The 27922-nt window shown below is 42.3% G+C and overlaps 2 protein-coding genes across 14 annotated transcripts in view; one reads left to right on the plus strand and one right to left on the minus strand.

Annotated features, from left to right (window-relative positions):
- Positions 1-1071: 1071 nt before the first annotated feature.
- On the minus strand, positions 1072-22050 carry Lyrm1 (LYR motif containing 1). Of its 8 annotated transcripts, none has more exons than XM_047534234.1 (5): positions 21876-22050; positions 20324-20351; positions 9127-9297; positions 4327-4419; positions 1072-2408 (listed from the first exon to the last, which is right to left on the minus strand). In XM_047534234.1, exons 3-5 carry the CDS (start codon positions 9283-9285, stop codon positions 2292-2294), a joined length of 369 nt encoding a protein of 122 aa, XP_047390190.1. In that variant the 5' UTR covers positions 9286-9297; positions 20324-20351; positions 21876-22050; the 3' UTR covers positions 1072-2291. The 8 variants fall into 8 exon arrangements, with proteins under 8 accessions (XP_047390190.1, XP_047390189.1, XP_047390185.1 ...); XM_047534233.1 differs by lacking the exon at positions 20324-20351 and adding an exon at positions 17250-17309 and having other exon boundaries at positions 9127-9285; positions 21876-22049; XM_047534229.1 differs by having other exon boundaries at positions 9127-9285; positions 21860-22048.
- A 309-nt stretch (positions 22051-22359) lies between these two features.
- The window catches only part of Dcun1d3 (defective in cullin neddylation 1 domain containing 3), a 32558-nt gene continuing 26995 nt past the window's right edge, over positions 22360-27922 (plus strand). Inside the window, exons 1-4 of one of the 6 annotated variants that reach the window (XM_047534282.1) lie at positions 22406-22560; positions 25079-25218; positions 26759-26864; positions 27083-27155. The gene's annotated coding sequence lies outside the window, so the exon portion shown is untranslated. Of the gene's footprint in view, positions 22561-22773; positions 22868-25078; positions 25219-26758; positions 26865-27082; positions 27156-27922 lie in introns of those variants that run through there. The other 5 variants (XM_047534281.1, XM_047534280.1, XM_047534283.1 and 2 more) reach the window with 5 other exon arrangements.

The raw sequence follows: 27922 nt of genomic DNA on the forward strand, positions 1-27922 counted from the left end.
AGGAAGGTAGGTTGTACTTTTAAAATTAAAAGACTGAAGAGGGATTTTATAGACTTGGAAAGAACATGGGGAGATATCATATTAAAAATAAAGCATCTGTAATCCTAGAGACTCAGGAGTCTAAGCTGGGAGGATTTCAAGTTCAAGGCCAGCCTCAGCAATTTAGCAAGGCCCTAAGAGACTTAGCGAGACTCTGTCTCAAAATACAAAATTAAAAGTGCTGGGGACATAGCTCAGTGGTAAAGTATCCCTGAGTTCAATCCCTAGTACCAAAAAGAAAAAAAAAAACCCCAAAAACAAAAACATACATGGAAAGTTTGATAATACATTGTCAAGTGTGACTTTGTGCAATAGTATATGCATCTTTGCAAAGGCAGCTGGACATAAAATTCACATTTAGGTAAGATTTTTGGCATGTAGAAGGTCCTCAAAGGTTGGCTAGCAATTAAATGAATTTTGATTGTGGAGAAGGCTGGGTGGGGAGGGTGGTTCCCACATTCAATGGACTAAGGCAAAAATTACACCAAGTCAAAAATTCCCTAAAAACGGAGCATGGTTGAGTTGGACAAGCCCTGGCTCACTTGGTCCAACATAGCCAGGTTTTCCTCCATTGTGGGTCCAGGTCACTGTCTCATTGGCCAACTACCAGATGAAGCAGTTGGCTTGAGTTCACAGACACGATGTTGCATGGGAAATCTTTTAAACATTAGAACCAACTCCAGGCAAGGAGATGCTTCCATGCTGAGACCCACTGAAGGAGAGTGATTGAAAGAACGGCAGATTCCTATCTCCCAATTCAAGCAAGGCTGGGACACTGCACACTGAATGGCCAATTTCTGTCTCTCTTCACCAAAGGCCTATAGTTGCATCTGTGTTAAGTGTGCGTGTGCATATGCTACTACGCCACTGATGGCGTGTCATATCTGTTCTGCATCATGGCCAAGCCCTGGAACATGTACCCTGAGCACGATAAAGTATGTTCCTGCTCATAGGAGGTTAAGTTTCACCTGCTGCTTCTGAGGGTCATTGGCCCATTTTGGAAAGAATACGGAGAGACCAAAATTGGTAGAGACTTGTCTTTATTGGTGATGCCGACTCTCTTTGTCAGTAACAGAGAATGACAGTGATACACAAGTGACTTCACATGGACTCTCACCTGACTCCACACAAGGTGTAAATCCTTTGTGTCATCCTGTTTGTCTTATTTCTGCTTAGACATACTTGAAAGCCATTTCAGACTTTGTACTATTCAATTATGTTAAAGTCAAATACTCAATGAATGCAGGATGAATTTCTAGTAAGCTTTCAGATCCCAAGTGCATCTTAGGTAATCACGGGTTTTAAGAGAAGGTAAACATGCCTGCAATCAAAGTGCCTTAGGAGGTGGAGGCAGGAAAAACGCAAGCTCAAGGCCAGCCTCTGCAGTTTAGTGAGATCATGTCTCAAAATAAAAAATAAAAATGGCTGGAGATGAGGCTCAGTGGAAGAATGCCTGGGGTTTTATCCCCAGTACCGTGCCCCCCACAACACAAAAATAAACACATGCATTTAACTAAGGCATGCACTTTGGTGTTTGGGGAGGGGGAATGGGTGTCATGAAATTTCCATGAAACACCACAATCAGTCTAAAGATGTACTTTTTAAGGCGAGTTCATCTGGAAATTGGAAGGGTCACAGGTCATAAAAAAGCTCACAGAAACAACCCACTTTTAAGCAAATCTGTAACTGCTTGCTGGGTGTAGTGGCACACGCCTGTAATCCCAGTGACTCAAGAGGCTGATGTGGAAGGATCACAAATTTTAGGCCAGCCTCAGCGATTTAGCAAGACCCTGTCTCAAAATCGAAAGCAGGGAGTTAAGGGGGAGGTGCGCCTGGGGAGGTAGCTCAGTGGTAAAACACCCCTGGGTCAACTGCCAGTACAAAAAGTCTACTTTTAAAAACATATTTTGAGGGAGGTCGTACTTTTGGAATAGCCAGAAGAACGTCTACCACTGATTCCGTGTGCCAGCCGAGGGGTGGCAAACGGCATTCCCAAGAAAAGTTCTACCACCTTCAGCTTTCCTCTCATCTGTTTGACTTCACTGACCTCTAGGGTTGTCATCTGCTCAGGCAGCAAGACCCAAACGAACCCTTGGATGTAGAGACACCCATTATGGGTAAGGATCAGCTGTGGAGGTCCGAAGAAGGTACTTGGGGTTTTGTCCCTAATCAAGGTGAAGAAGAGTGATGTATTCTGACTTCCACTCAAAACTGAAATGGCTCATCATTCTTGGAAACAAGCTGTCTTCTGGTTAGGAAACTTCATCATGAGACTTGAGATACACTGGTTTGGAAAGTTTTCTCAGTTTCTCCTGGGTTCGAAGTCCCCGGCCTCGTAGTGGGGTGAGGCCCATTGGAGGCAGATGAATCTAAATAATAAGAATAATGATGATATTAAGAATTATACTCATAAAGCATTGCTGCTGCTTATATTTATTGAGGATGTGCTTCCTACTGTACTGCCTGCTAGGTGCTAAATCTATCACTGACTAATTTTTACAGTCTTTTCACTCATTGTTCTTTTTAATACCTCAGAAGAAATTATTATTCCAATATTTATACATGAGAAAATAGAGGCTCAAAGAAGTTACATCCTAACTTGCTCAAGAGTGTACATTAAGTGGGGAACCAGGATTTGACCTGTCTGATACCAGCTCTTGTACTCTTCTTTGCCATATTACTTAAAAATAGTGAGCACAGATCACTCAGCAAGATGGAAAGGTACCCAAAGGGTATCTTTGTATACAAATAGTCAATGCATAGTGGAAAACTGGGACCAACTTGAATGTCTGCTAATAGAGAGCTAGTTAAATAATGGCTGTGATGGTTAATTTTGCATGTCAATCTGGCCCAGATTAAACACTATTTCTGGGTATTTCTGTGAGGGTGTTTCTAGATGAGATTAGTACTGGAATCAGTGGACTTGGTAAGGCAGATTGCCCTCCCCAGTGTGGATGGGAGTCCTCCAGTCTGCTGAGGGCCTGAACAGAACCAAAGGCAGAGGAAGGAGGGATTTCCCCCTTCTGCTTTCTGCCTGCCTTGCTTGAGCTGGGACACCTCATCTTCCCCTGCCTTCCTACTGAGATTTACACCATCAGCCTACTTTGTTCTTAGGTCTTCAGACCCAGACTGAATTCTGCCACTGGCTTTTTCCTGGGACTTCAGCTTGAGGGAGGAGAACATGAGACTTCTCAGTCTCTGTCACTGTGTGAACAAATTCCTCGTAATACATCTTCTTTTAACTACACTTAGATAAATCTATTCAAGTGTATATCACCATCCTCCCGGTTCTGTTTCTCTGAAGAACCCTAATACAATGGTACAGTCCCACAACAGCAGACAACGCAACCACCTAAAAAGATCGAGGTGGAGCTTTATACAATAATGTTCAGAAGAGCTGGGCATGGTGGCACATGCCTGTGATCCGAGTGACTCAGGATGCTGAGGCAGGAGGAACGCAAAGTCAGCCTCAGCAGTTTAGGGAGGCCCTAAGCAATTTAGTGAGAACTTGTCTCAAAATAAATTAAAAAATAAAAAAAGGACTGGGAGTGTGGCTCAGTGGTTAAGCACCCCTGGGTTCAATCCCTGGTACCAAAAAAACCCCAAACAATAACAAATGTTCAGAAGAGATGAAGTAAAATAAGTAGGTAATAATAAAATAGTATGCCTAGAATCCCATGCATGTAAAGAATATGTCTATACATGAGTATAGAAAAGAAAACTAAAAGATATATTACCAAATGATTAGATTGAATCAAAACAATATCAAATTGCTGCCTTTTAAGGTAAAAAACCAAATACTGACAATTTTGTCTGTTCCAATGTAATAGTTACAGTTCTTATTACCACATGGTGAGGATTTTGGTAGGAATTTTTTTTTTTTGCAGTGCTGGGGATTGAACTCAGGGTAAGAATTTTTGACAATTTTTACTTTCTAATTTATGCATTCTTTTAATGTTTGAACTTTATTCTTTTAGTAACAACAATCCTGCCTTTTATAATAAGGAAAATAAAAGGATTTTCAAAAAAAGGTGAAGGTCAAAAGAGAACGTTATATAAACGTGAGCTGGTTTTTCCTTCCATACGTGAGAAGCTGTCCCGGAAGGAGAAACCAGGCATTCACGGGCACCCTAGTTTGCTGTGAAGGGTTGGTGGCATGCAAGGACATGCCTCATACAGGAGCTGTAGGCCTCTCAGCTAGCACTTGCCTTCCTGGTATACATTCTGAGAAATAACTGGGTTGACAAGGATAAGTACCCCCCACCTGTTAACTGGAGTCACACTTACAGGCCTTGGGTAAGGAATCTGGTAATGCAGTCCAATTTCAATTCTGGCCGTGCATTCGTCTATACACTGTTTAATCAGGTCTCTGTCTGTGAGCTATTAAAATTGGAAAACAAGTGAGGCTTTTTGCATCTTTCTAATGGCACATAGGGTATAGGTACACATGCTTTCTCAAACTTTTTTCAGTTCACTAGCCAGTAACTATTGATCATTTCTTTTATTCCCAGCACAAAAATATTGATAATTTGAAAAATCAAAATCAATTTAAAATTAAAACTTACTATGGACTAAACTTTTAAAATAGTTAGAATAGGTAATACATAAGAGCATGGTAAAAATATCAAAGGATATAATGAAGAAACTAAGTCTCCCTCCTACCTTTGTCTTCCAATTCCCCTTCTCAAGAGATAATTTGCCAAGTTTTTTCTGTGTCTTTCCAAGATATTCAATGCATATATAAGCCCATGTATGTGGAGACTTAGCTTTTCCCTTACACTAACAATAGGTCACTTTGTTCTGAGCCCTGCTTTTTCACTAACAGTCTGAAGTTCTTTCTATATTCATACTGAATATAGGGCTGTCCTATTCTTTTTTAGAAGTTATACAAAATTCCAATCTAAGATTTTATTATAATTTAACCAATATTCTGCTGATGGACATTTAGGTAATTTCCAATCTTTTGTCACCATAAACAATTCTGCTAAAGATCCCTCTGAAATTTTTTTTGGCTTACATGCAAATATATCTAAAAGATGAATCATAGAGAAAAAGAACCGCTAGGACTAAGAGTATATGTTTAGGCATTTTAAATTCTCACAGTACTACCAAGTTACCTTCTAGAGTTTGCACCAATTTATATTCCCACCAACAATGAATGAAAAAGTGCTTCTTTAATGCCTTTCTATGTTGATTAACATTAAAGTAACCTGATATTTTCAGTAATGTTGCTCAGAAACCCCTTGAGTAAGATATTGGAGAATGATCTGCCTCTTGTTTTAAACTATAATTTCTTTGATCCCCAGCACCACGAAAACAAAACAAAATCCCCCAAACTGTAAATTGCCTTGCTCATTAGTACAGGGAACAAAGAGGTTCAAAGTCCCAAATTAGTCAAATTGTGGCAGTCTACTTTCAAGTAAAGGAATGAAAAGTTCATTTCGAAAAACAGAAAGCCCAACAGGAGAAGGGCAGAGACTGCTTCATTCTGAGGATGGAAAATGAATCAACACGTGGACCTGCTGTCAGTTTGCAAGTGGGCCACAGAGTAGAGCGAGGATTGCATCAGCCCCAGAAGACACCCTCAGTGAAGTCTGGGCCCATGTGGCTTGGAAATTCCAAGGGAGTTCCTGCCTACAGTGCCTGCTGGAGCAGAGGGGAAGAGTTCCAGGAACAGAAACACAGAGAAGCACAGCTGAGTCCTTTGGGGCAGAGGCTCAACTGTCTGACCTCTGTGCTTCTCAGAAGCTACTGTTCTGCTGCCACTTTGGGAACAGATTTCCATGTTTCCATCTGCCTACTGGGATTCAAAGCAGTTAATGAGATACCTTTGGATTATTAAACTCATAGTGCAATTAAAGTTACAAGACACTGCTTATGTCTGCATGGGGGATTAAGGAAAAAGGAAAGCTGACAAAGATATGGTTAGGGAGGCTGAAGCTTCTGGGCTCCAGCTGTCTCTCTGAACAAGCTCAGGCTAGAGTACTCCAAATTCAGCCATTCATGGGCTGCCTGCATGATTTTGCCATGTCCTTACACCACCTATACTAATAGTAAAATTCTTCTCTAAATGGACTCTCTCCTAAGCAATAGTATTTGTGAAATTCTAGCTTGGCTATTTTTTTCCTACTACATGCTAAAATGATACATCTCTTAAAATTAGAAACCAGGGCACCTCTTATCTGCACCCACAAATAATTTCATGTGCCATTGGTGGCACATACACCACCATCTGGCTCACCTCGTGGGCCAAGCCAAGCAGAAGCAGGATTACCATGATAACTGAGAACACAGAGTCTTGAGTAGTTTCCAGGTGAGTGAGCCCGCCTAAGTTTATTGGGCACATGCTATGATACTCCCCCACACCAGGCCGGACGTTGTGGGGCCGTGATCTCTGCTTTCAACTACCAAAGCTGCTATCTGTGCAGAATAATTCTAATAAATAATGCTACATAAAAGGCACTGTGGCATATAATTAACAAGGGCAATGATGGCTGCAGACCTGTTGTTCAAAATAGGTAGCTAACATGGGGTTAGAAGGAGCAGAGAAATTGAGGAGAACTTCTTGGAGGTCAATTGAATCAAGGGATTTGTAAATGTTCACTAATTCAGCAAAAACCGCAAGGCAGGTCTCACGGAATATACCAGAGAAGTGTACGATGTTGTCCAAATGTACTTTAGAAACTGACCTTTGTTGGAAAGACCATCCCAACATAAACTGAACAAAGAAGGAAAAAGAACGTGACCATCTACTCAGGGGTCTCCGAACCTTTGTGTGTGTGTGTGTGTGTGTGTTTGTGATACCAGGGATAGAACCCAGGGGCCCTGTACCCCTCAGCTACACCCCTATACCTTTCAATTTTGAGACAGGGTCTTGCTCAGGGGCTGAGGCGGGCCTTGGTGATGCTCCTGCCTCAGCCTCCCAAGTGGCTGGGATTGTGGGTGTATGCCATTGCACCTGCCTCCAAACTTTTTATCATCTACCTATTTTCTATGTTAAAAAGATTCTAAAACTATAGCTCCCATATATGTGTACTTGTTTATCAATTTATAAATGTATTAATTTATAAATTACAAATGCTCCTTGACTTTCAATGGGATTATTCCAGATAAACCTATCGTAAGTTAAAAATGCATTTAATACCACACACCTAACCTATCGAACATCACAGTTTAATCTACCTTAAATGTGCTTGAAACACTTGCATTTGCTTAGCATTGGGAAAAATCATCTAACAAAGCATATTTTATTTTATTATTTTTTTGTGGGGGGTTACTAGGAATCGAACCCAGAGGCGCTTTACCACTGAGTCACACCCCCAGAACTTTTTTATTTTTTATTTTGAGACAAGGTCTCACTGAGTTGCTCAGGCCCTTGCTAAGTTGCTGAGGCTAGCCTTAAACTTGCAATCCTCCTGCCTCAGCCTCCCAAGCTGCTGGGATTGTAGGCTTGCACCACCATGCCTGGCCAACAGATATTTTATAATAAAGTGTTGAATATCTCAAAACTTGAAGTACAGTTTCTACTGAATGCTTACTGCTTTTGCACTGTAAAGTCAGAAAATTGTAAGTCAAACTATCATAAGTTAGGGGTCATCTATACATATGTACTAATAAGTTCATTAGAAATAATATATAAAATAGACATTTTTATAGAATGAAATAAGAAACTAAATAGAAATATCAACTCTAGTATTTTATTTCTATTCTTTGAGGACTGTTTAAGGACTTCGGGGGAACACAACTCTGGTTTGGCAAGCCTGGTCTACACTAAGCGGAAAGAATTTGGAGAGGCTGGAGAAGGGTCAGAAGAGTATGGAGAAACATCATTACCAAGTTGGCCTAAGGAGCTTCAGGGACTCTAAGAAGGGGAGCACTTTAGATCAGGAGGTTTCCTTCAGAGGCACTTGTCTTGGTTGTAATTTTACCTCTCTTTCCATCTAACTCTGAAACATCCTGGAGGGACCCTGTCTTGGTTTTGCTCATTTTCAAATCCCTGATGTCTAGCTGGTGTTGGGCACATGATGGGCCCTTGAATACTTTCTGAATGAGGAATGGAACAATGAGCTGCAGGGTGGGGACAGGAGCTATGACGAGCACAAGCAGGAGGGGAGGCGCTTCTGTAGAGAGGAATCCTGTCTAGATTACAGGCCGTGCTGAAGGCCTTTGGGCGCTGGTCAGAGCCAAGGCCAGGTACTCAGATGTGAGAGTTGAAACCATAGGTGGCTGTATGGTGCACGGGCTTCAGTGCAGAGGGGTGACTTTCAGGGACCCCTGCAGCTTGTGGGAGGGAGTGTGGAAAAGCGGGAAAGATGTTAGGGAGGGAAAAGTATGAGAGCAGATAGGAAGTTTCATGAGGGAAACCGACAGCAATAAATCCACTGGATCAACGCAAAAGAGGCGAAAAGAATGAGGTGCTGAGCACCTCCGTCCATGCTTGGCACCTGTGGTCTCCCTAAGGAGCTCAGAGCGCAGGCCTTACGGTTTGTTGGAATGGGTCAAATCTGGCTCCCTGGTGTCTGGGTGTGCAGCTCTGCTAAAGTGGCTAGTGAAGGCACTATATTATTCAGTTCTATGTCCCAAAGGGCAACCTCACTCTGCTAGCCAAAGAGGCTTGAGTTCAAAACTCAGTTATGTGGGGAACCCTGTGTCTTAATCCTTTCTCTTCCCTCTAATGGACTGACATTTGGAGGCAATGACTAGTTTTTGAACTGAAAAAAACTACTTCACTGTGCACCTCCTGTGGGAGTAGCTGGCAAAGGGCACAGTGTGTGACAAACAACTCTTCCTCTAAAAACTTTCATTGGTCTGATTTATGTCACCTGGTTCATAAGGTCTTCTGAGGACACTGAGCCACTTACTGGCTACATTAAGACCTGGAATAAGTGAAGAGAGAAGCAAGGCTGCGTTCGACTTTCTAGCGCTTGAACAAGCTTGTGCATCTGTACTTGGTCCCTTTGGACCCTTGGCCCCTTCGGCTCCGCCATTTTGACTTGTGCTGCTCAGTCCTCTGAATTGAGGAAAGAAAAGAAATGAACAAACACCATGAGAAACTACTCTTGCAATCTCTAACGGAGGCCTACTTACGTTTTTGTTTTTCTGGAACAGTGTTCTGGCTTCGTTGAGTATGTACTGCTTTTCTTTGATGGTGTCCTCCATCTGCCCTGATGCTGCCTGCCATTTCCTTGCGAGCCTGAAAATGCGGCGATAGAGGCCAAGAACTTCTTGTCGTGTTGCTGTTGTCATCTCCAGACCCACCAAAATAGAAGAGGGAAAATTTGCGTTAAAATGCAATTTGACAGTAAGCAGCTAGGCAGATGTATATTTTTAAAAAATCAAGATTTTTAATTAGTCTAGAAATACTGCTTTCTGTCAACAGATCTGTTGTGTAACATTGCCAGAAAGGCATGGCAGAAACAACAAACTGAGGTTGAACATTATCCGTGGCTGGGGGTGGCTCTACCATGCTGTCTGCCGTGAAAGCCATTTTTGCAAACAGTGGCAAAACCAAAATTCACATTTACTATTCTTTAAAGCCAGTGTCAACAGATTATATCAGAAATGATACTTTTAGTGGTAAAATTACATCACAAACCTGAGTGCCTAGAAGACGCATGTGGGACAACTGAACTTTCTAGTTAAGTGAGAACTAGTATTCAAAGTTTAGGGTGTGTACTCAAGTGCCTCCAGGGCCTGGCAGGCAAAATACATGAGGGCACATGGCTGGATGGGGACAGTGGCCAACTGGACAGGACATAACCCTCTGAAAGGGGACAGTTGCTATTCAGCTCTAGCCAGCTGTTAACATGCAGAAACAAGGGCCTGAAGATGACAGATTTCCTTACAGTTTAAGAATAGGTGGTAATACAGCCTTTTATAATATGAAATTTCAAAACAGACTCATTTGTTATTTTTGAAAATGTGAGCACCATGCAGGTCTAATAAAATGACTCTGTCTCTTTTTTGGCTATCCAAGCACTCTACCACTCACCTACATCCCTAGCCCTTTTGTGTGTGTGTGGGGGTGGGGGGTGGGGAGGGTACTGGGGATTGAATTCAGAGACACTCAAACTCTGAGCCACATCCCCATCCCAAGCCCTTTAAAAAAAGTTTTATTTTGAGGTTGTGGCTCACTGGTAGAGTGCTTGTCTACCATGTGTGACACACTGGGTTCAATCCTCAATACCACATTAAATAAATAATAAGTTAATTAAATAAAGGTATCATGTCCCCCTACAACTAAGAAAGTACTTTAATTTTTTTTTTTAATCTTGAGACAGGGTTTTGCTAAGTTACCCAGGCTAGCCTTGAACTTGTGATCCTCCTGCCTCAGTCTCCTGAATAGCTGGGATTCCAGGTGTGTGCCACACCTAGTAAGTTCTGACTTCTCTTAAGTTCATCATAACATTTTAGGAAATATTTCTCAAAATTTTTCATCTTTTTTTTTATCTAATAAGAACTGTAAAATAATTATAATTGAAAATCTTTCTAGTGGTAACACTTTTAATTCCAGAGGGCTTGGCTAGATGAGAACTGACCTAAGTCAATTCCCTCAAGTTAACTGTATTTTTTTAAGTGAAATTTCTGTCACCTGGGTGCAACGTTGCACGCCTCTAATCCCAGGAACTCTGGAGGTTGAGGCAGGAGGATCACAAGTTCGAGGCCAGCCTCAGCAACTTAGTGAGCCCATACCCAACTTAGTGAGACCCTGTCTCAAGATAAAAAATGAAAAGGGCTGGAGATGTGGCTCAGTAGTTAAGTGCCCCTGGGTTTAATTCCTGGTACCATTAAAAAAAAAAAAAATCTGTCCCCTTATTATTTATTATTATTACTTATTTTTGTCCTAAAATATTTCAAATACAAAAATATAGAGAATAGTATAAGTCCTATATTCACAACAAACCTTAAACAAATTAGGTATATAGAGATGAAACTCTCATTGAGCCCCTTTCAAATCACATTCCCCTTCCCCTCCTCTAGAAGGAACTGTTATCCTGCATGCTCTTTACCATCGTCATGAGTTGCTCTACACTTAACACTGTATGGTATTGCTCTGCCATTTGCATGTTTTGTGCATCACATTTGTAAGATCTGAGTTGTCAACTGAGCTCTAGTTCACACGTTCTCGCTGCTGCAATTTGGTCCACTAATGAAGACGGCCCAACAAACTGTTTATCCTGCTGATGGGCATTATTATTTCATTCTCTTTTTAACTTCCGCAAAAACTTCAGCCTATTTAATATTTACATTTCTGCATCTAAACTTTAGGGAGAACTGGGGGGGATGTTCCACCTGAGGAGAGTTCTGCCTAGTCAGAACAATAAATGTTATACTGCCTTTGACAAGGGGACAGACAGGCTGGGAAGACCAGGGGGACAGATTTGGTGAGTAAGTAGCAGGGTCAGGCACTTGGACAGGTCATTATGAGTCCTGGGTTTTCCTCAAACAGGCTTATCAGGATTGGGGAGTAGGCGGCTCACTGCCATTTAGGAACATGATCCATTTCCAGTCCAAGGAGAAGGCTTAATACCCAGGGATGTCTAAATATCCAGTGATATTTAGGGTGGTCCTGGGCTTACAGGAATTTGGGGTTGTATATATCTGGAAATTCTAGGCACCTTCAAGGAATTCACCTTTCAGAGAATTTCTTTTTAAAGATGATGGCCCCTCCTACTTACCCTGACCCTGGGTGACCTTTCTTTAACAACCAAGGCTTAGCCATTTGATGAAAACCTTGAAAGCACTACTCCACCCAAGGGAAAGGTTAAATAGATCAAAGTCATGTGCAATACCAATTCTGAAGTCCTCCATGATGCTTCACAGAAAAAATGCTTAAAAGAACTTCATAAAAACCAAGAGAGAACATCATGCGTAATAAAAACCCAGATGAGATGACGACATTTTTCCTGGTAAGGAAACAGGTTTCTGAGTTTCTGGCTCTCCCTAAAACTCCATGGTTTCATCTGAAAATACGTGAGTCAGTTCCTGTGAGGGGCACTAACATCTATTAATGAATGCTTCACTTCCCTGTCATTAACAGACAACGCTTCCTTCCCTTGGAGGAACTTGCCAATGAAAGTGAAGGTCAGGCATATTAAGATCCAGCATACTTCTCCAAAGCCTGACTTCAGTTAGTTTTCTTGCACTGCTGTAAGAACCACCCTTTAAACTCTGATCACATACCATAATCAGAAGTCTTGCAGACAGGTTCTCAAAGTGACAAGGAATATGAACAACTGGTACTTAGAAGGACCATTTTTCAAAACACATTAATTGATGTACTTTGAAAACTAACCCTGAAAAGGAGATAGGTGATGTTTTTCTCTCCATTAGATGACAGAAAATTTGAGTTCCAAAGATTTTCAGAGAGGTTTTAAAGCTGTAGTCACTATCAAGGACTACCAACAAGTCTTGAGAATAAAACCAAGAAAAAGGAAGGTGCATCTTTTTTTTTTTTTTTTTTTTTTTCTTACTGGATTTCTTTCAGTTCTCTGAGGGAACCATGATCTTATCCATGCTGGTTCCCTCTTTCCAGAAGGCTCCTCTGACTTCCTCCCTTTTACCTGACCAACCCCTACACATCTTTCAGCTCCCTTTGAAAACATGGATGACTCAGAAAATCCTTTCCCTTCGTACCTCCTTCCCTAACCACACACTTTGGGGTAGGTCTCTCCCTTGAAGCTTCCCATGGCTCTTAATACTTCTTCTTTGTAGCATTCATCACTCAAGTAATGGCTTGTTAATGTCTGTTTCCCCTAGTGGACTCCAACCTTCATGGGGACAGTAACTACACCCAACTTATTTACAGCTGAAATTTCAGAACCTAAAAAGGTGCATCACTGGTATACAACAAATGTTTGAGGAATAAATGAAAATATCTCCAGTTACAGAAAGACTGTGATTCTAGAAACAGAATTGGTCAGACATTTAAAAAAAAAAAAACAAAAAAAAAAACAGCTCTTTTGTTTTTGGTTTACTTTTGTCTTTGCTCTTAGAAAGCAATTCAATTACAAAAACTGCCTTTTCCCAAAGAGATTTTCTCTGCATGGATTTAATGGTTTGAAATCAACATTTTTTTCTTCTCTATTTTCTAGACTATTAATGCAAGTCTAGGTAGCCCTTCAGTAGGGTAAGAGGTCAGCTGGGCACAATGGGGTCTATTGGGAGGGTTCCTTCAGGAATATCGGTTGTTCAGAGGACCACAACTGAACTGCGGTCTCAACTGGCCTTGACGTATATTCTTACACAATTTTACGGTTCAAGTTTTATGACTTTTATTTTGAGATTGACACTTTTTTAAAACTCTTTGTTCCTTTTCATCTTTTTTACCCCTAAATCCCAGAATGAGGGAAGACAGAAAATATGAGGTGAGCCTAGAAGGCAATGTAACTGGAAGTGGGTCTCTTTTCTTAAAATCACACCTCGTGTGTGCAGAGTGAGGAGACACAGCTCACTGTGGAGTGCCCCTTCTGTAGAGAAGGCGGTTGCTAGGGTCCTGGCCTCTGGTCCTAGTTGGGAGAAGTTTCCCCTAAAGCAGGCGCTCTGCAGTCTGTTTGGGGAGGTGATTCTAGATCTACACATATTAAAAATAAACAAATAATACACACATTTGTTAGCTCTGATTATTTTAATGTATCTTAGAATAGCCTACTAAATGCAACTGTGTGATATAGAGCTTGCTCTAAAGAAATGCATTATCAACATTTTAAAGTTGGCTTAAAGTACATGAAAATAGCAAAAAAAAAAAAGAATAGTAATAATTCTGAATAAAAGAAGCAGGGGAGCTATGCTTTTCCAGAGCACCTTTTCCCCTGGGCCTGTCATAGCCACCTATTGCTCTTTTACAGTTATAGTGCGTGTGTGTGTGTAACATAGGGTCTCTAAACTCCTGGAGGGTAGAGACTGCTCATTACAGTGATATTATTAAGCTACATTGCTTTGAATTTACTGTGTGCCAGATACTCCCCAAGGTACTTTACAAATATCAACCCCATAATCACCACAGCAATTCTATAAGGCACGTGCCACCATTATCCTCATTTTACAAAGGAGGAACCAGATGCAGAGAGATTAAGTAACTTGTCCAAGGTCACCAAGCTAGTAATAGTCAGGGCCAGGATTCGAACCTATTCGGAGCCAGAGCCTGTGTGTGCTTTTAATCACTATATAGGCAGCTCCATCTCAATAAATGTTGGATGTGTGTTGATTGATTGCTTGAAAGAGCTTAGCCAGTGGAACCAAGAGAACTAAACAGTTCTATTCCCTTCCTTTACAAAGAGCAAAGAAAGCAATTTTTATACCTTGCTATGAATTACAATAATCTTTTATAAAATTTCTCATATACTGTCTGCCCCTGCAACTGTCCTTCTTCAATTATAGTACATATCAGCACCTCTCAAGGAGGTTGTGCACTTGGCTAGAATGCTCTGTTCTGTTCCCTGTGGCAACCCTGTCCCCTCTGACTCCAAGGGGAGCTGACATCACAGAAGAGACACCAGGGCAGGGGTTCATTCCATTGCTTCCACCTGCAGGCTTTACTCTTCCTACCCAAGGACCCATCCATTCATCTACTCAGCATTTACTGGGAGCCCACAACATGCCAGACACACGTGGGTCTAAGAATACAGTGATAAACAAGCACTCATGTCCTCCTAAAGCTTATGATGTAGTGGCAGAGGCAGACGATAGTCAAGAAAAATGAAGAATTTCAGATAGTGATGTATGATCTGAATGAAAGAAATAGTAATGTTAAAAATGAGCAGAAATCAGTCGTTTGGGTTGTCAGTGACATTTCACTTGGGTCCTGAATGGTGTGAAAGAACCTAACAGTGGGAAGAGTTAAGAGGAGGGTGGGGCAGAAAGAGGGAACAGCAGGAGCAAAGACTTGGAGATGGGAAGCAACTTCAGAGGTGAAGGCCAGTGCAGCGAGAGCCTCCAGGGCAGGAGGCCTCGGGTCAACACCAGCTGGGAGGGTGGGCCTCGGAAGGGGGTTTGTAGTCTAAGAGGAAAAGGAAGATGTGGGCAGATTCAAGCTCATCAAAGTGTGCCAACGTGGGGTGCTTTCCACCTTTTAAAATGTGCTTCGGTCAAAGCATATCATAACCACTTATGATTTCATCACTCTTGTAGATGGTAAAACAGGAATCTGGCTTAATGCCACCCAACTAATTGACAGGAGAGTCAGGATCAAGAGCCCAAAAAGCAGGATGATTGTTTCCCTGTCTGACCACAAGCTTTTCCCTGCTTTTATTTTGGAGTCAGTAATGGAACTCGTAAGATGCAGTGATCAGTCTAAAAAATAAAACAAAACACCCACTAATCTTTCCACTTGCTGTTAAGGTATAAGTACAGTGAAAGGGCCAGGGTATGTCCCTATAGGGCATATAGGGTATATGGGCACACAGGGTATGTCCAATTCAGTTTTGTAGGTCAGTGAAAAGACCTGCGAGTACCACCCACCTCTGGAACAATTTCCTCCATCTTTGGAAAGACCATTACAGCAAGAACACTTCAGAGAAGAGATGAAAATTCCCTTTCCTCAGATGAAATTTATAGAAGTATGACTCTGGTCTCAGGAATGTCCAAATTCCAAATGTTGGACTCTCAGGAGGCTTTGCCTTCCACTGAAGAAAAAAGTTTTGCAGTACAAACAAGAAAAGGGACAGAAAAAGACAAGGGAAATTAACCCAGACACTAAGCCCCAGGAGGTGAAGGGAAAGACTTCTTTCATTCTTTGAAGAAAGACCTGATTTTGGATGGAGTTTTTATTTTTTCTCAGCACAGCTAAGGACTAGTTGAAATCTGTCTCTCCAGCACTTCATGATTTTTGGTGGGGCATGGGAGAGATTGTGAAATCCACCCAAACGAAATCAGTCTCATGACTCACTGCACCGGTGGCATGTCCCATAACCTGCTGGCTGTCTGCTTAGATCTGGGGACCCTTTCCTCTTGCCACATGAAGGCCCCATCCCACATGATGGACATATTCTTTCTTTGCTTATCTGCTGCTTCTCATCCTTTGGCTTCCATCACTTCTGTGGGGAGAGTGCCTTTTTTATGCTAAGACTGGGTCAGTGTCCCTACTATGTGCAGCCCTGGCATTTCCAGGTTGCCCCTGTGATTACATTCATCCTAGTCGACCTTTCTTCTTCTACCATGTGTGTATGTGTGGGGTTGAGGGGAAGCGGGCTGAGACTGAGTTTCATTCACTACACTCTTATGCCTGGTACAAAGTTGGAGTATGAAAAATATTTGTTAGAAGAATAAATTTGTGCATACGAAACAGTCATCAGCAATATCCATTCTCATGATTGTATTCAGATCAGGTTTCAAATGTGAAGCTCCCAGAGCACTTCAAAATACTTATTAACTCTCCCAATGGTATTTTCAAGAGCTGTGGGGGTCAAGACAAGGAACCGAAAACTCAGTATTATTTAGAGGTGCAGGGAGGCCCTATCAGTTCCATCCAGGGTCACCTAAGATACACGGCTATGATGTAATCCTCACTTATTTTAAGGCCAGTTAGCATTTGCTCACTGGCTGAAATGTTTTATAATGTTTCTGGAAGCTCAGAACCAAAGATTTGGAAAAATGGGGTTCTGATCTTTTTTTTCTTAAAAAAAAATTGGGGGGAATAAGGTCCATTTCAACCAGTGATCAGAGGTTAAAACCAACCCAAGGAATTGTAACTTAAAGTGTTTGTTATTTGGAAAACCTCTAAGGTACTGAAATGCTCTGGACAATGCTAAAGCAATCAGACTTTCTTGCCCTGAGTAGCAGAGTAGAGAACACCCATCCTGGATTTGGGGCCTCAAAATTTTTGTACATTTCTTAACATATAATACAAAAAAAAGAATTTATGGGATGTGGGTAGACAAACTTGGGTTTGAATCCTGACTTTCTTCTGGAAATGGGCGAATTATTAACCTTCCTGAGCCTCAGATTCTTAAAATGTACTACAGGGTTACAAAAGAACTGTCTTCGAAGAACTGTCAGGATTATTCATGAGATATTTTATTAAAACACTTAGCACTGGGGCTGGCGTTGTGGTTCAGTGGTAGAGTGTTCGCCTAGCACATGTGAGGCACTGGGTTCGATCCTCAGGACCACATAAAAATAAATAAAATAAAATAAAATTATTGTGTCCATCTAAAACTAAAACATTTTTTTAAAAAGACAAAACAATGCTACAAGTTAAAGGCACAAATTACCTGAATAAGAGGAAATACAGAAGGAACAGTGAGGCCTCTTGTATCTATGCCATGCTTTGTCTGCAGAGAGGGGAAGAGAAGTGTGTGGCCTGTTGGTGAATTTATTGCTTGGTGGTAGAATGGATTTTCCTAAAGCTGTTTCCCTCTGATCATTAATAATCCCTCTACAGTAAAGGGCCATTGTTCTTCAGTATGAGTAAATGACCTTTTGGAGACACTGCTTATCTTCAGACCACAGCACATACTTCTTACTGGAAATATAGTGCAGGTGCCAACTCCAAGGCATGACCAAGCTTTCCTTCCTATTTTTCTTCCTTTATCTCTTACTCCTTGTTTATCCTTTGGTGTGCTTTCCTCCTAGATCTGTTACACTTCCTACTTTTTGGCATACACCAGTATCCTATACCATAGCATCGTCACTACAATCAAATAACCTTCAAGTGAAACTGCCCCACAAGCCTGTGGTCCTCTACCGTCCTCCCCCCTCCATCAATCAACAGAAACACACACACACACACACACACACACACACACACACACACACACTCTGACTTGTTTCCTGTCCTGGATTCAGTTTTTGGTTACTAGAATTCAAAAAGGGAAGTGTAATGCCATGCACTTTTGCAAATCTCAGGATGTGCTTGTGGGTGTACTCTGTCTTACCACAGTTATTCTCTGAAACAGCATTTTTTTTTTTTTTTTAACACAGAAAGTGATGAGAATATGGTGTGTCAGAGATTGGGTGGGGGCAGGGAGGAAAGGTACTTTCATTTTACCTAAGGGAAATGAAATTCTCTGCAAATTGGCAAATTTTTAGAACAAGAAGCAAAACTGAAATATCTGAAAGGCTTCTAAAATAACTATCCCAAATAAGATCATAGGATGCAAACACACTCATTCTAAATACAGATGCCCCTTGAAGTTGAAAACATCTTAAGTGGAAAATGCAGGTGATACACCTAACCTACCAAACATCACAGCTTAGCCACACTGTGACGCCTTGGTTGCTCACCCTCATGCCGAGTGGGAGTTGTGTGGCTACCAGTGGCTGCCCTGCATTGGGAGAGTACTGGAAGACATATTGCTAGCTTAGGAAAAGATCAAAATTCAAACACTTATCACTTTCCCACCATAAAAGTCAAGAAATCCTAAGTTAAACCATCGTTCAGCTGGGATCCATCTGTGTATTCTGTCAGCACTGGAGTGTACACAAGATTATGCTTGTGTAGGGGAACTCCAATCAGACCACTGTAACTAAGCTATATCAACCAACAGACACACAGGCTACTCACACTGTAACCAAGATATATCAACCAATAGACATACAGCTGTTTTCCCCTTTAGGGATAGAAATTCTATGTGAATATCAAGCCATGGTACCTCAATTCAAAAGAAATAGGAATATCTATTTCCTTATTAGCATTTTTTTTTTTTTGCGGGGGAGGGCACTGGGAATTGAACCCAGGAGGATTCTACCTCTGAGTTATATCCCCAGTCCTTTTAAAAATATTTTGAAACAGCATCTTGCTAAATTGCCCAGGCTAGTCTTGAATTCTCCATCTTCCTGCCTCAGCCTCCTGAGGCACAGGCTGAGCTATCATGCTGGCTCCTTATCAGCATATTTTAAGAGATAAAGACAAGATAAGGGTCAGTCAGAGGTGGTGAAAACCAGTTACTAGAAGTAGGTGGTGTCAGAGCAGGTGGGACAGGCTTAGCACAGGCCATTGTTAAAGATCAGCCAGTCATTAACTTCCAAGCCAGGATTTTCAACCTTTCATAGCAGTTAGAGAGGTTAAGAGAGGAAAAACATTAACGTAAATTCCTGCTTTGTGATAATTTTCTTAGAAACTGGATTAGAAAACTGATACAAGGGTTAGAATACATTAGATACAGCTGGAGCTTTCTAGCAACTAACCCTAGATTCAACTATTCAATAGAAAACCTCACTCTGCACAAGGGACCATGGCTGCAGAACATTTTCCAATCCACTACCAAATGATCAACTTTTCTTATCTGTAGAGGCACATCAGCTCTTTACTAGATTAAGTCCCTTTAAGAGTAAGAACAATGATTGACCATTCTTATGATATGAATGATAAGCAGTCAGGGTACCCTTGAGTTCCTCCAGTTTCAGCACCGATCAACAGAACTTTCAGTGATGAAACTCTTCTGGCTGGGCCTGGTGGTGCATGCCTGTAATCTCTGCTACCTGGGAGGATGAGGCTGATCAAGACCAGCCTGGATAACTACAGACTGTCTTCAGAAATACTTGTTCTGTCTGCCTTATCCAATAGGACAGATATCAGCCATGTGTAGCTATTGAGTGTCTGAAATATGGTGTGTCCAAAGATCTGAATTGTTATTTTAAAGAGTCACATGTGGCTAGTAGCTGCATATGGACAGCATAGCTCTAGACCAAAAACTGCAAATCAAATGCCCACAGGGGTTGGCTAGGTACTGGAAGGGAGAGGAGGCCTTCAGCACACTTGGGGAATAAGTCACACAAATGGGGGAAGCAATTCTTCAGCTTCAGCAGTCTTGCTGTGTAGGAACCTCTAAGAACCTCAGGCTAGTGTCAGATTGATTTTTTTCAAATGAAGTTGAAAAATCTGGATTTTCACGTCCAATTTTTAAATGTTATCAAGCTAAAGTATTTACATTACTTTGTGGGCCCAAAGATATGTTTGTAGGCAAAATGTGTCTTGCCATTTTGCAACTTCTTATCTAGGTGAACTCTTAGCTCAAAGGGCCTTATTCAAGGCCACTCTGTTGGTTAGTAGCAGATTCAAACCTAGGCCTTCTGATTTTTCTTCTGATACCCTTTCTACTATATTATGAGATGGATCATAATTGTGATGATGTTAGCAGTAGCAGCAAGCATAAAAATCCCTTTTTCAAAAGCTTCTGAATTCCAAGGCTGATAACATATGAACTTTGTGTTCCTGTCCAGTTACAACCACATGTCGGGCTCTATGGAGTCAGGAAGACAAAGATGAAATAGTCCATGAGAAAGACAGACATGTAAATAAACATTTGTCAGAGAAGTCACCATTTCTATAATGGACACAAATTACCTGTGCATAAGTCCAAAAGCACTGACAGCTGGGAGCAGAAGGAAGGAAGGATTTGAACCAGACCTTTGAGGATTCATCTCACATCATGAGGGTGGGTCCCATTACTCCAGTATATTAAGGGGGACTTCTTTTATCTTTGAGGTCTTGTCCATATTAAGAGTCTCCTTTACTGATCTCTCCCTCTCTGGGTAATCTCTAAATGTTATAAGCCCAAAGAGTATGGGAATCTTTCTCTTTTATCTCTACCCTCTTCCTAAGTGATCTAGGAATAGACCCCCCTCCCCACACACATATATTTTTTATCTCCAATACTACTTTCCTCCTAACTTGAATATCTGGCTTCTCTCAACATCTTCATCTGAATTGTTAACAGAGTTTTCATACTTAGCTCTGTTCAGGAGAACCCATAACATTCTTTTCCAAACTGTTTTCACTTTGGGAGTGATCCCTGGTTCCCCGTCTCCCAGACACTTCACATCCAATTCTGAAGGAAGTCCTGCAAGCTTCAAAAATACTACCCAACCTAATTCTCTTCATTTCCACAGTGAGGGCCCTTTCAACACTATGGTCACCTCTCCCTTGGCCTAAGGCAACAACCTTTCAACAGCAGCCATTCTCGATTCAGCAGCCAGTATGATTTTTTTAAATTATTTTTTTAGTTGTCAATGGAACTTACTTGTGGTGCTGAGAATCAAACCCAGTGCCTCGCCAAGTGCCCGCTAGGCAAGCTAGGCAAGGACTGTACCACTGACCTACCACCCCAGCCCAACCAGAGTGATTTAAAAAAAAAATGTAAATCAGGTCAGGTCACTACCCTTCTTAGAATCCTTTGGTAACACAAAAGCCAAACCCTTGCCTTGGGCAAAAAGGTTCTGCCAATTCTCCAACTTCATCACAGAACACTGCCCATTTCTGCTTCAACCACGTGGTCCTCCCACTAGCTCCTTCCTCCACCCCGAAAGCGCTTTCTCTATCTTCCTCCTGCTCCTGGATTCTCCCCAAACCTTGACCTTCTCTGACAGTCTCACCCTATTGAGAGTAGCCCTCCCACTCTCTTCCATGATTGCACCCGGTCTTTGGGGGGCATTTCTCACTTGCTGTGGTCCTTCTTATTAATTTACTTGTTAACTCCTGCACTAACATGTTCTCGAGTTTGCTGATCAGGGAAGTACGACGCCGACTCTCGGTGTCCTAGAAAGCCTCCGTTTCCGTCCGGGGGCTAGTTGAGGTCGACCTTCCTCAGCTAGGCGCCTCTGGCCCCGGGAACTGCCCCCATCATCTCCGGACTCCAAAAGGTTGAGAAAAGTCTCAGAGGGACTCCCAAACCAGACCTCCCCTTCCTGGCCCATTTCCTGGATCCAGGTCCCCAAGGCCAGTGGCGATGACACCCAGCCGCCCTCGCGAGGCTGGGGTCACACTGGCGCGTCTCCTAGCGACGCCGCACCCGCACCCGCACGGCATCCCTGCCTCTGGGGAGCCAACCCCTTCCCCGGGTTCCCGGCGCCAGGAGTAAGCGTCTCCATCCCTCACACTCACTCTGCGTCAGTCCTACCTTCCCCCACCCACAGAAGCGCCGCAGCCCCCGGCTGACAGGGAGGAGGCGGCGCCAGCAGCTTTGCAGAGCGGTGGCCGACCGAGCTCCCGCAGGTCGGGTAGGACAGGCCGGACCAAACCACCGGGAGGACTAATGTGGGAGCATGAGTCCCAGGTCAGGGGCAGTCTCGAGCTTTCCTAAACTTCCAGAGCTATCCCATTCTCCGCCGCATCCGACAATGTAGCCAATCTCATACTTTTTCTTTTTTATCCTTCACCCCTTTCGTTATCCTGCTCCCCCATCCCAGTCAAAAAATGGTCCAGCCCAGCTCTTTCTGGCCCTCCCTCCTGGTGGTACGTCTTTGCCCTTACTTGGCTATGGCTTCGTACGTCTTTGCTTACGTCGTGACGCAACCTTCTACCCGTTCCCTCCCCGCCCCTCTCCCATTCTCTCTCCTGGAGCTGGCGGCCGGCGGGGTTACCGGAAGTGATGATGCAGGAGGCGATGGAGGGGGCGGGGCTTCGGGGCGGCCGCCGCCGGTGGGCCGCAGATGAAGAGGAGGCGGCGGCAGTGGTGGAAGAAGAGGCGGCGGCGGCGGGGGTAGGGAACCTGGAAACGCGAGCGGGGATGGTAGGTGGTTTGGACCCGCCGGGCCGCCGTCGTTTCCAGAAAGGGTTTGACTGGAGGAACCTCTGGAGCAGCTGTGAGTTTGGGGAGGGGGGAGTTAAGAAAAAGGGGGGAGCATTGAGAGATGCAGGGGCGGGGGTTGGGTTCCTTCGAGAAAATGGGGGTGGAAGGGGAGGAGTGGAAATCAGCGCCTTGTCTGGACTGGTCCCCCTGGAAGAAGAGGCTGTGAGGGGATCCTGTGGCGTGTCAGCCGCAGGGCTCAGAAAACTTGCCTACTGTCCCTGCCTCCCCACCGCCAGCACCCCTCAACCCAGGGTCTGGGGCCGGAACTGCCCTGGAGGAGGTGCAGACTCTGGTCCTAAGTCCCGGGGAAGCCTTGTGAGGTAGGAACCCAAGGGGGAGACGGTGGGTGAATCTCCAGCTCCCTCCGCCCTCATTTCCCTCCCCACCCCCATCCTTCTCTTTAATCGTTAACAGCCCCGGAATTAAGGGGCTCGGACCTGAAGGCCTTTCTATGCACCTTTGCTACGAACGATAACCATCTGTGCCTGAGGTAATGGGGCTTTGCCTGTATCCTGTATAGGAAGTGGGACGGGGTGACAAATGTATTGTTTTTTTTCCAAGCCCCTTTCCCCCCATGCACACCCCTGGTTTCCACTTTAATTCTCTGTGGCTGAGTGTCAGTCGTAGTGCCCCCTCTTCCCCGCCTTTTTGGCACTTAGTATCTTGGTTACCTCTTTTAAATGTGGTGTTCAGCTTCTATCCCAGATCTTAACTGCAAGCTTTGTGATACTTCAGTAACAGGCTGTGCATTGGGAGTACTTCTCAGCGCCTTGTAGCTTCCTATTATAATGAGCAATTTCTTTTATGAATAGTGGAATTCCAGAGCCCTTGCAAGGAATCCTAAATGGCATCATAGCCCAGGAATCAAGGTCTCTTGCTCTAAATACTTTATGTGTGAGGAATTTACATGTTGTCAACTCTTTCCAAAATGATTTGATGTTAGGCTAATTCTGGATTTCTCTGTTTTTCTCCACCCACACTTCATGATGCACTTCAGAGAACAGAAAACCCCATATTACTTTTTTGTTTCTACAATTGGACAATAGCTCTTTTATCTTTTTCTCCATTTGTGTCTGGCACACACGTCTTCAGTGACACAATCGACTTGTGCTGATTTTCATCTTATTTATTTAGCTGATTCTTTGTGTATAGGTGGTCTTAAATGAGACATTGTGATCTCTTCAGTTTTGTTGTAGAGAAGAATACAAGCCAGTAATGGGTGTGAAAAAAATGTTTGAAGAAAGCAAAGAATAATTGAAAAGATGTCTTTGATACTCTGTTGTTTAAAAAAATAAAAATTGCCAAGTAGCATGCCTCTAGCTTGTCATGTGGCTTTCAGTGAAGTGTAATGATTCTTGTTTTGGTGTTGGTCTATTTTTTTTTTTTTTCCAGAAATTCTCTGTTGAATGTGTAACTGTCTTCTTAAGAACTTTGATAGTGCCTAAATTTTAGGAGTCCTTTTATTAGAAAGTGTGTAAAAATCCTGTCCCTCTGTAACTGAACTTGATATGCATATTGCTAGAAGAATTATCATAACATGTTTTTCTGATGCTGGGAAGAGTCCCATTTCTATTTATCAGATCTTTCAGGCCTGATAAAACAGAAAGCTTAATGCCTTGATTGTACACCTAACAGTGTGCTTAGATGTTTCATGGAAATAATAACAAAAGAGTGACTATTTTCCTTACCTTAATACATTTGGAGCTTAGTTTGCCATTGAATGAAAAGTCCAAAATTCATTCATTCAACACACATTTATTGACTGGCTACTAAATACTAACCAGTGTTTTAGGCACTAGCTGTACAAAGGTGAACACAAGAAGGTCTACTCTATCATGGAGCTTATTCGGAGTTAGGGTGGAGACAGTGAGAGTACATAATCAAATAAATCTGATTTTGAAGACATGCTAAAGAAAATGAGTGACGTGACAGAAAATGTTTATAATGCAGTCAAGGAAGATCTTTTTCCTTTTTTTTTAAATTGAACCCAGGAGCACTTTACCACTAAGCTGCATCCCCATCCCTTTATTTTTTATTTTGAGACAGGGTCTCACTAAGTTCTTTAGGTAAGGCCTTACTAAGTTGCTGAGGCTGTCCTTGAATCTGTGATCCTCTTGCATCAGCCTCCCTAGTCACTGGGACTGCAGGTGTGTAACATCATACCTGACTTCAAGAAAGATCTTTCTGAGGTGACACTTAAGCTGATCTTTAAATAAAAAGCCAGCCATGAAAGATAAAGGGAGAAGCCTTCCAGGTTCAGCGAACAATTAGTGCAGAAACTAGTTGGAATGAACTTGGCATGTTCCAGGGACTGGGAAGAAAAGGGTAGAAGGAAGGGGAAGGGGGCAGTAATAGCCAGAGCTTAGGGAGCAAAATGTTGAGTGAAAAGAAAGGGTCAGAGAAGTGGAGTTAGGGCTCAGAATAGGTAGACAAAATATGAGACAAAATAGGTAGACAAAATAGATAATGTAGCTCCTTTTTGATTAAATCTGTTACCTTTCTAAGGGTCTTATCATTTACTGTTTTTGCAGGTACTGTTGGACTATTGTAACAAAAAGTCACCCTGCTGAGAGTGGGAGAGGAGGAGGCAATGGTCACCTGGGTCTTTTCTGACAGATACATCTCTGGGCTACGTGGGATGTTCAGTTGAGGGCACACCTTATGTGTGCTGGTATGTGAATCTTCCATCTTTGTGTGAATTTAAGGTTGCAGGATTGGGCATGTGTTAATATGTGCCTCATTGGTCTACAAAGATGACCATGAAGATCCAAGTTTCGAGCTGTTTTTTGGTGGGGAGGAACACTGTGTTGCAATAGTTCCACTCTTGTCTGGTCCTCCTGATGACTAATAATAATACACAGCTGAGATGTAGGTTGGTACTAAAAGTTCACTCAATGGATTACATTAGATAATGACCATTGTAGGGCTCATTTCCAGTATGTTGGCATCTTTGGGTTAACCAAGGCCTTTTGTTGGGGGCATTCATCTCTAGTAGTATACTGCTTTGGAGCCTCACCTTGACCAGATTGTCCACTTGAGAGGTCTAAGGAGACTTCTCCTTGATTGAGTCCTCTTAAGCCCTATCACAGTGGGCTAAAACAGAAAGAATATGCTTTTTTCTTCTTTTGAACTTTACACACAGTGGCTAGTGTGTTATTTGAGTAAATCAGCCTTTTGAGCCAGGCAGTTAAAAGACTTAAATGTTGGGGGCTGGGGCTGTAGCTCAGTGGTAGAGCACTTGCCTAGCATGTGTGAGGCACTGGGTTCAATTCTCAGCACCACATAAAAATGAATAAATAAAATAAAGGTATTGTGTCCATCTACAACTAAAAAAATGAAAAAAAAAAGACTTAAATGTTGCTTGGGCTATTTGTAGTAAACTCAGTATTAGAAATGTTAAATAAAACCTTTTAGTATTTGGGAAAGATGAATAAAAAATTGAGAACTTGACACCTGTTTTAGGTTCTAGTATTCTGATAGCACCTATAGATGGTTGTCATGAATGAATTTGAATGGAGCTTTCTGGGTTAGTTCTGGGGTGATAAAGGAATGCAGCAGAGCCTGGTACTGAATTACTGAATTCTGACGTGAATGCAATTAGAAAATCTTAGCAAGCAAATAACTAAAGTGAACAGCTAGGGCCAGGCAAACAATAAACACCACCCTCCGTACTATGAGTAGCTCAAAGGCATGGAGAATTGGTAGTAATATACACATACAGACACATACACACATGCAGGTATGTTTATGTGTATATATATGTATCTGGATACATATATATATATATATATATATATATGCATATAGATACATACCTATGTATGTGGATATACATGTGCACACTTGTATACATATTTGACCACACATTTGGTTGGGCCCAGGTTAAAGATTTTAAACTTAATTTTGTATGCTCGTGCTGGGCATAAAATGCTCTACCCAATGGGTTATTAAGCTGTCCACTATTCATCTTCATTTCAATGGTTTATTATAACTCAAGTATGAAAATATCCTGTAGGCTGAAATTTCATCAGCCAGTTTGAAGACTGGTGGCTCTTTTCTAATTTTTGAAAGGGGGTGGATGGGTAGGAGGGGACTTGAACACAGGGAGAAGCCATTGACTCCTACATTGGCTACTAATTGTGTTTGGAAGAAAGAATCTGCAAATCCAAGTATATTTGGAGCCTTGGAGTTAGTCTGGTCTTTTAATGTAGGGTACCAGTGAATTTGTTTCTTAAACATTGGATGGAAGCTTTGGGCTAACTCTTCTAAAAGATGTGCACCTAAAAAGTCAGCTGACACCACTTGTTGGAGTTGTGGGTAAGTGGTTTTGCATTGCATAGATGACTTAAAGTTAATCTGATTTTGTTACTGTTTTGATATATGTTCTACAGTAAGGAGAGTTAATTGTACACTGGCTGCCAGTTGTTTTGAGGTGAAGAAGTGGTAACTCAGATTGAAACAATGGTAATTATGTGGTAACTCCTGTTTCCCCAGCTCTTGATAACTTACAATTACCTCTTTGTGTCTGTTTACAGATGTTGATACCAGTGAACCAGGATCAGTTCTTCCTAATGTTGGGACAGTGTTTGGAGCCCTTTGCACACCAGGGTCAGTTGAGTTAGTGTCCTTAAGTTCAAATCTGGTTTTACTAGTTGTTCTGTTTTTTGAGGTGATAGAGGGTCTTATTTCTTTTGGGACAAAAAAGGAGATTTTGGGGGGAATAATAGCTAAAAGGTAGGAAGTGACTCAAACTCTAATTCTCTGAAGTTGTGGTATGCTGAAAAGAGAAAATAACAGGGGGAAAATGCCAAGTCATCTTCTTTAGGATGTGTGCAAATAAGAATAGGGAAACTCAGTAAATTGATGTTGAGATGGTGATTAGCCCTTGTTGTGACAGAATAAGTCACTGCCCAGCATTTGGTTACTAGCCTGATTGCACAGATAGGTAGACATGTGCATGACTCCTCCTACCATCCTGAAGGCTTGGCCTTGCTCAGGTGTGTCTTTGGGCTGTGCTGCGCTGTTGGGTTTTGAGCTGAATTGCATCATGGGAACCTAAATTACATAGCTTTGGGAAGCATCATCCACTTTCTGGTTCTGCCCTGTCTTGCTGGAGGACTAAATCTCAGGACCTGGCAACTGGAAATAATTTTGTCATGAGACCTGTGTATACAAACCAGAGCTGATGATTGACTGAGGATCTTGGATAGGACCACTGCACAGTATAGGACTTTTCATTTTGGGGGAGAGTTTAGCTTCTTGTAGGCATTGCCTTACGTGCCGCCTGTTATTTTAGGAGGCAGCGTTGGAAGGACCTGGCTCCTTATTTTAGGAATAGATTACTTCCACACTATCAATCAGCAGAATTTGACTAC

The sequence above is a fragment of the Sciurus carolinensis genome, chromosome 18 (assembly GCF_902686445.1).
Source record: "Sciurus carolinensis chromosome 18, mSciCar1.2, whole genome shotgun sequence".
In the NCBI taxonomy this organism is placed as follows: Eukaryota; Metazoa; Chordata; class Mammalia; order Rodentia; family Sciuridae; genus Sciurus; species Sciurus carolinensis.

Coding starts and splice junctions, on each gene's coding strand:
- Lyrm1 (XM_047534234.1), bottom strand. CDS start 9,285: ATGACAACAGCAACACGACAAGAAGTTCTTGGCCTCTATCGCCGCATT. Junction 4,420..9,126: donor TGTTCCAGAAAAACAAAAAC/GTAAGTAGGCCT, acceptor CAATTTTAATAG/CTCACAGACAGAGACCTGAT. Junction 2,409..4,326: donor AGATTCCTTACCCAAGGCCT/GTAAGTGTGACT, acceptor CTTATTATTTAG/ATTCATCTGCCTCCAATGGG.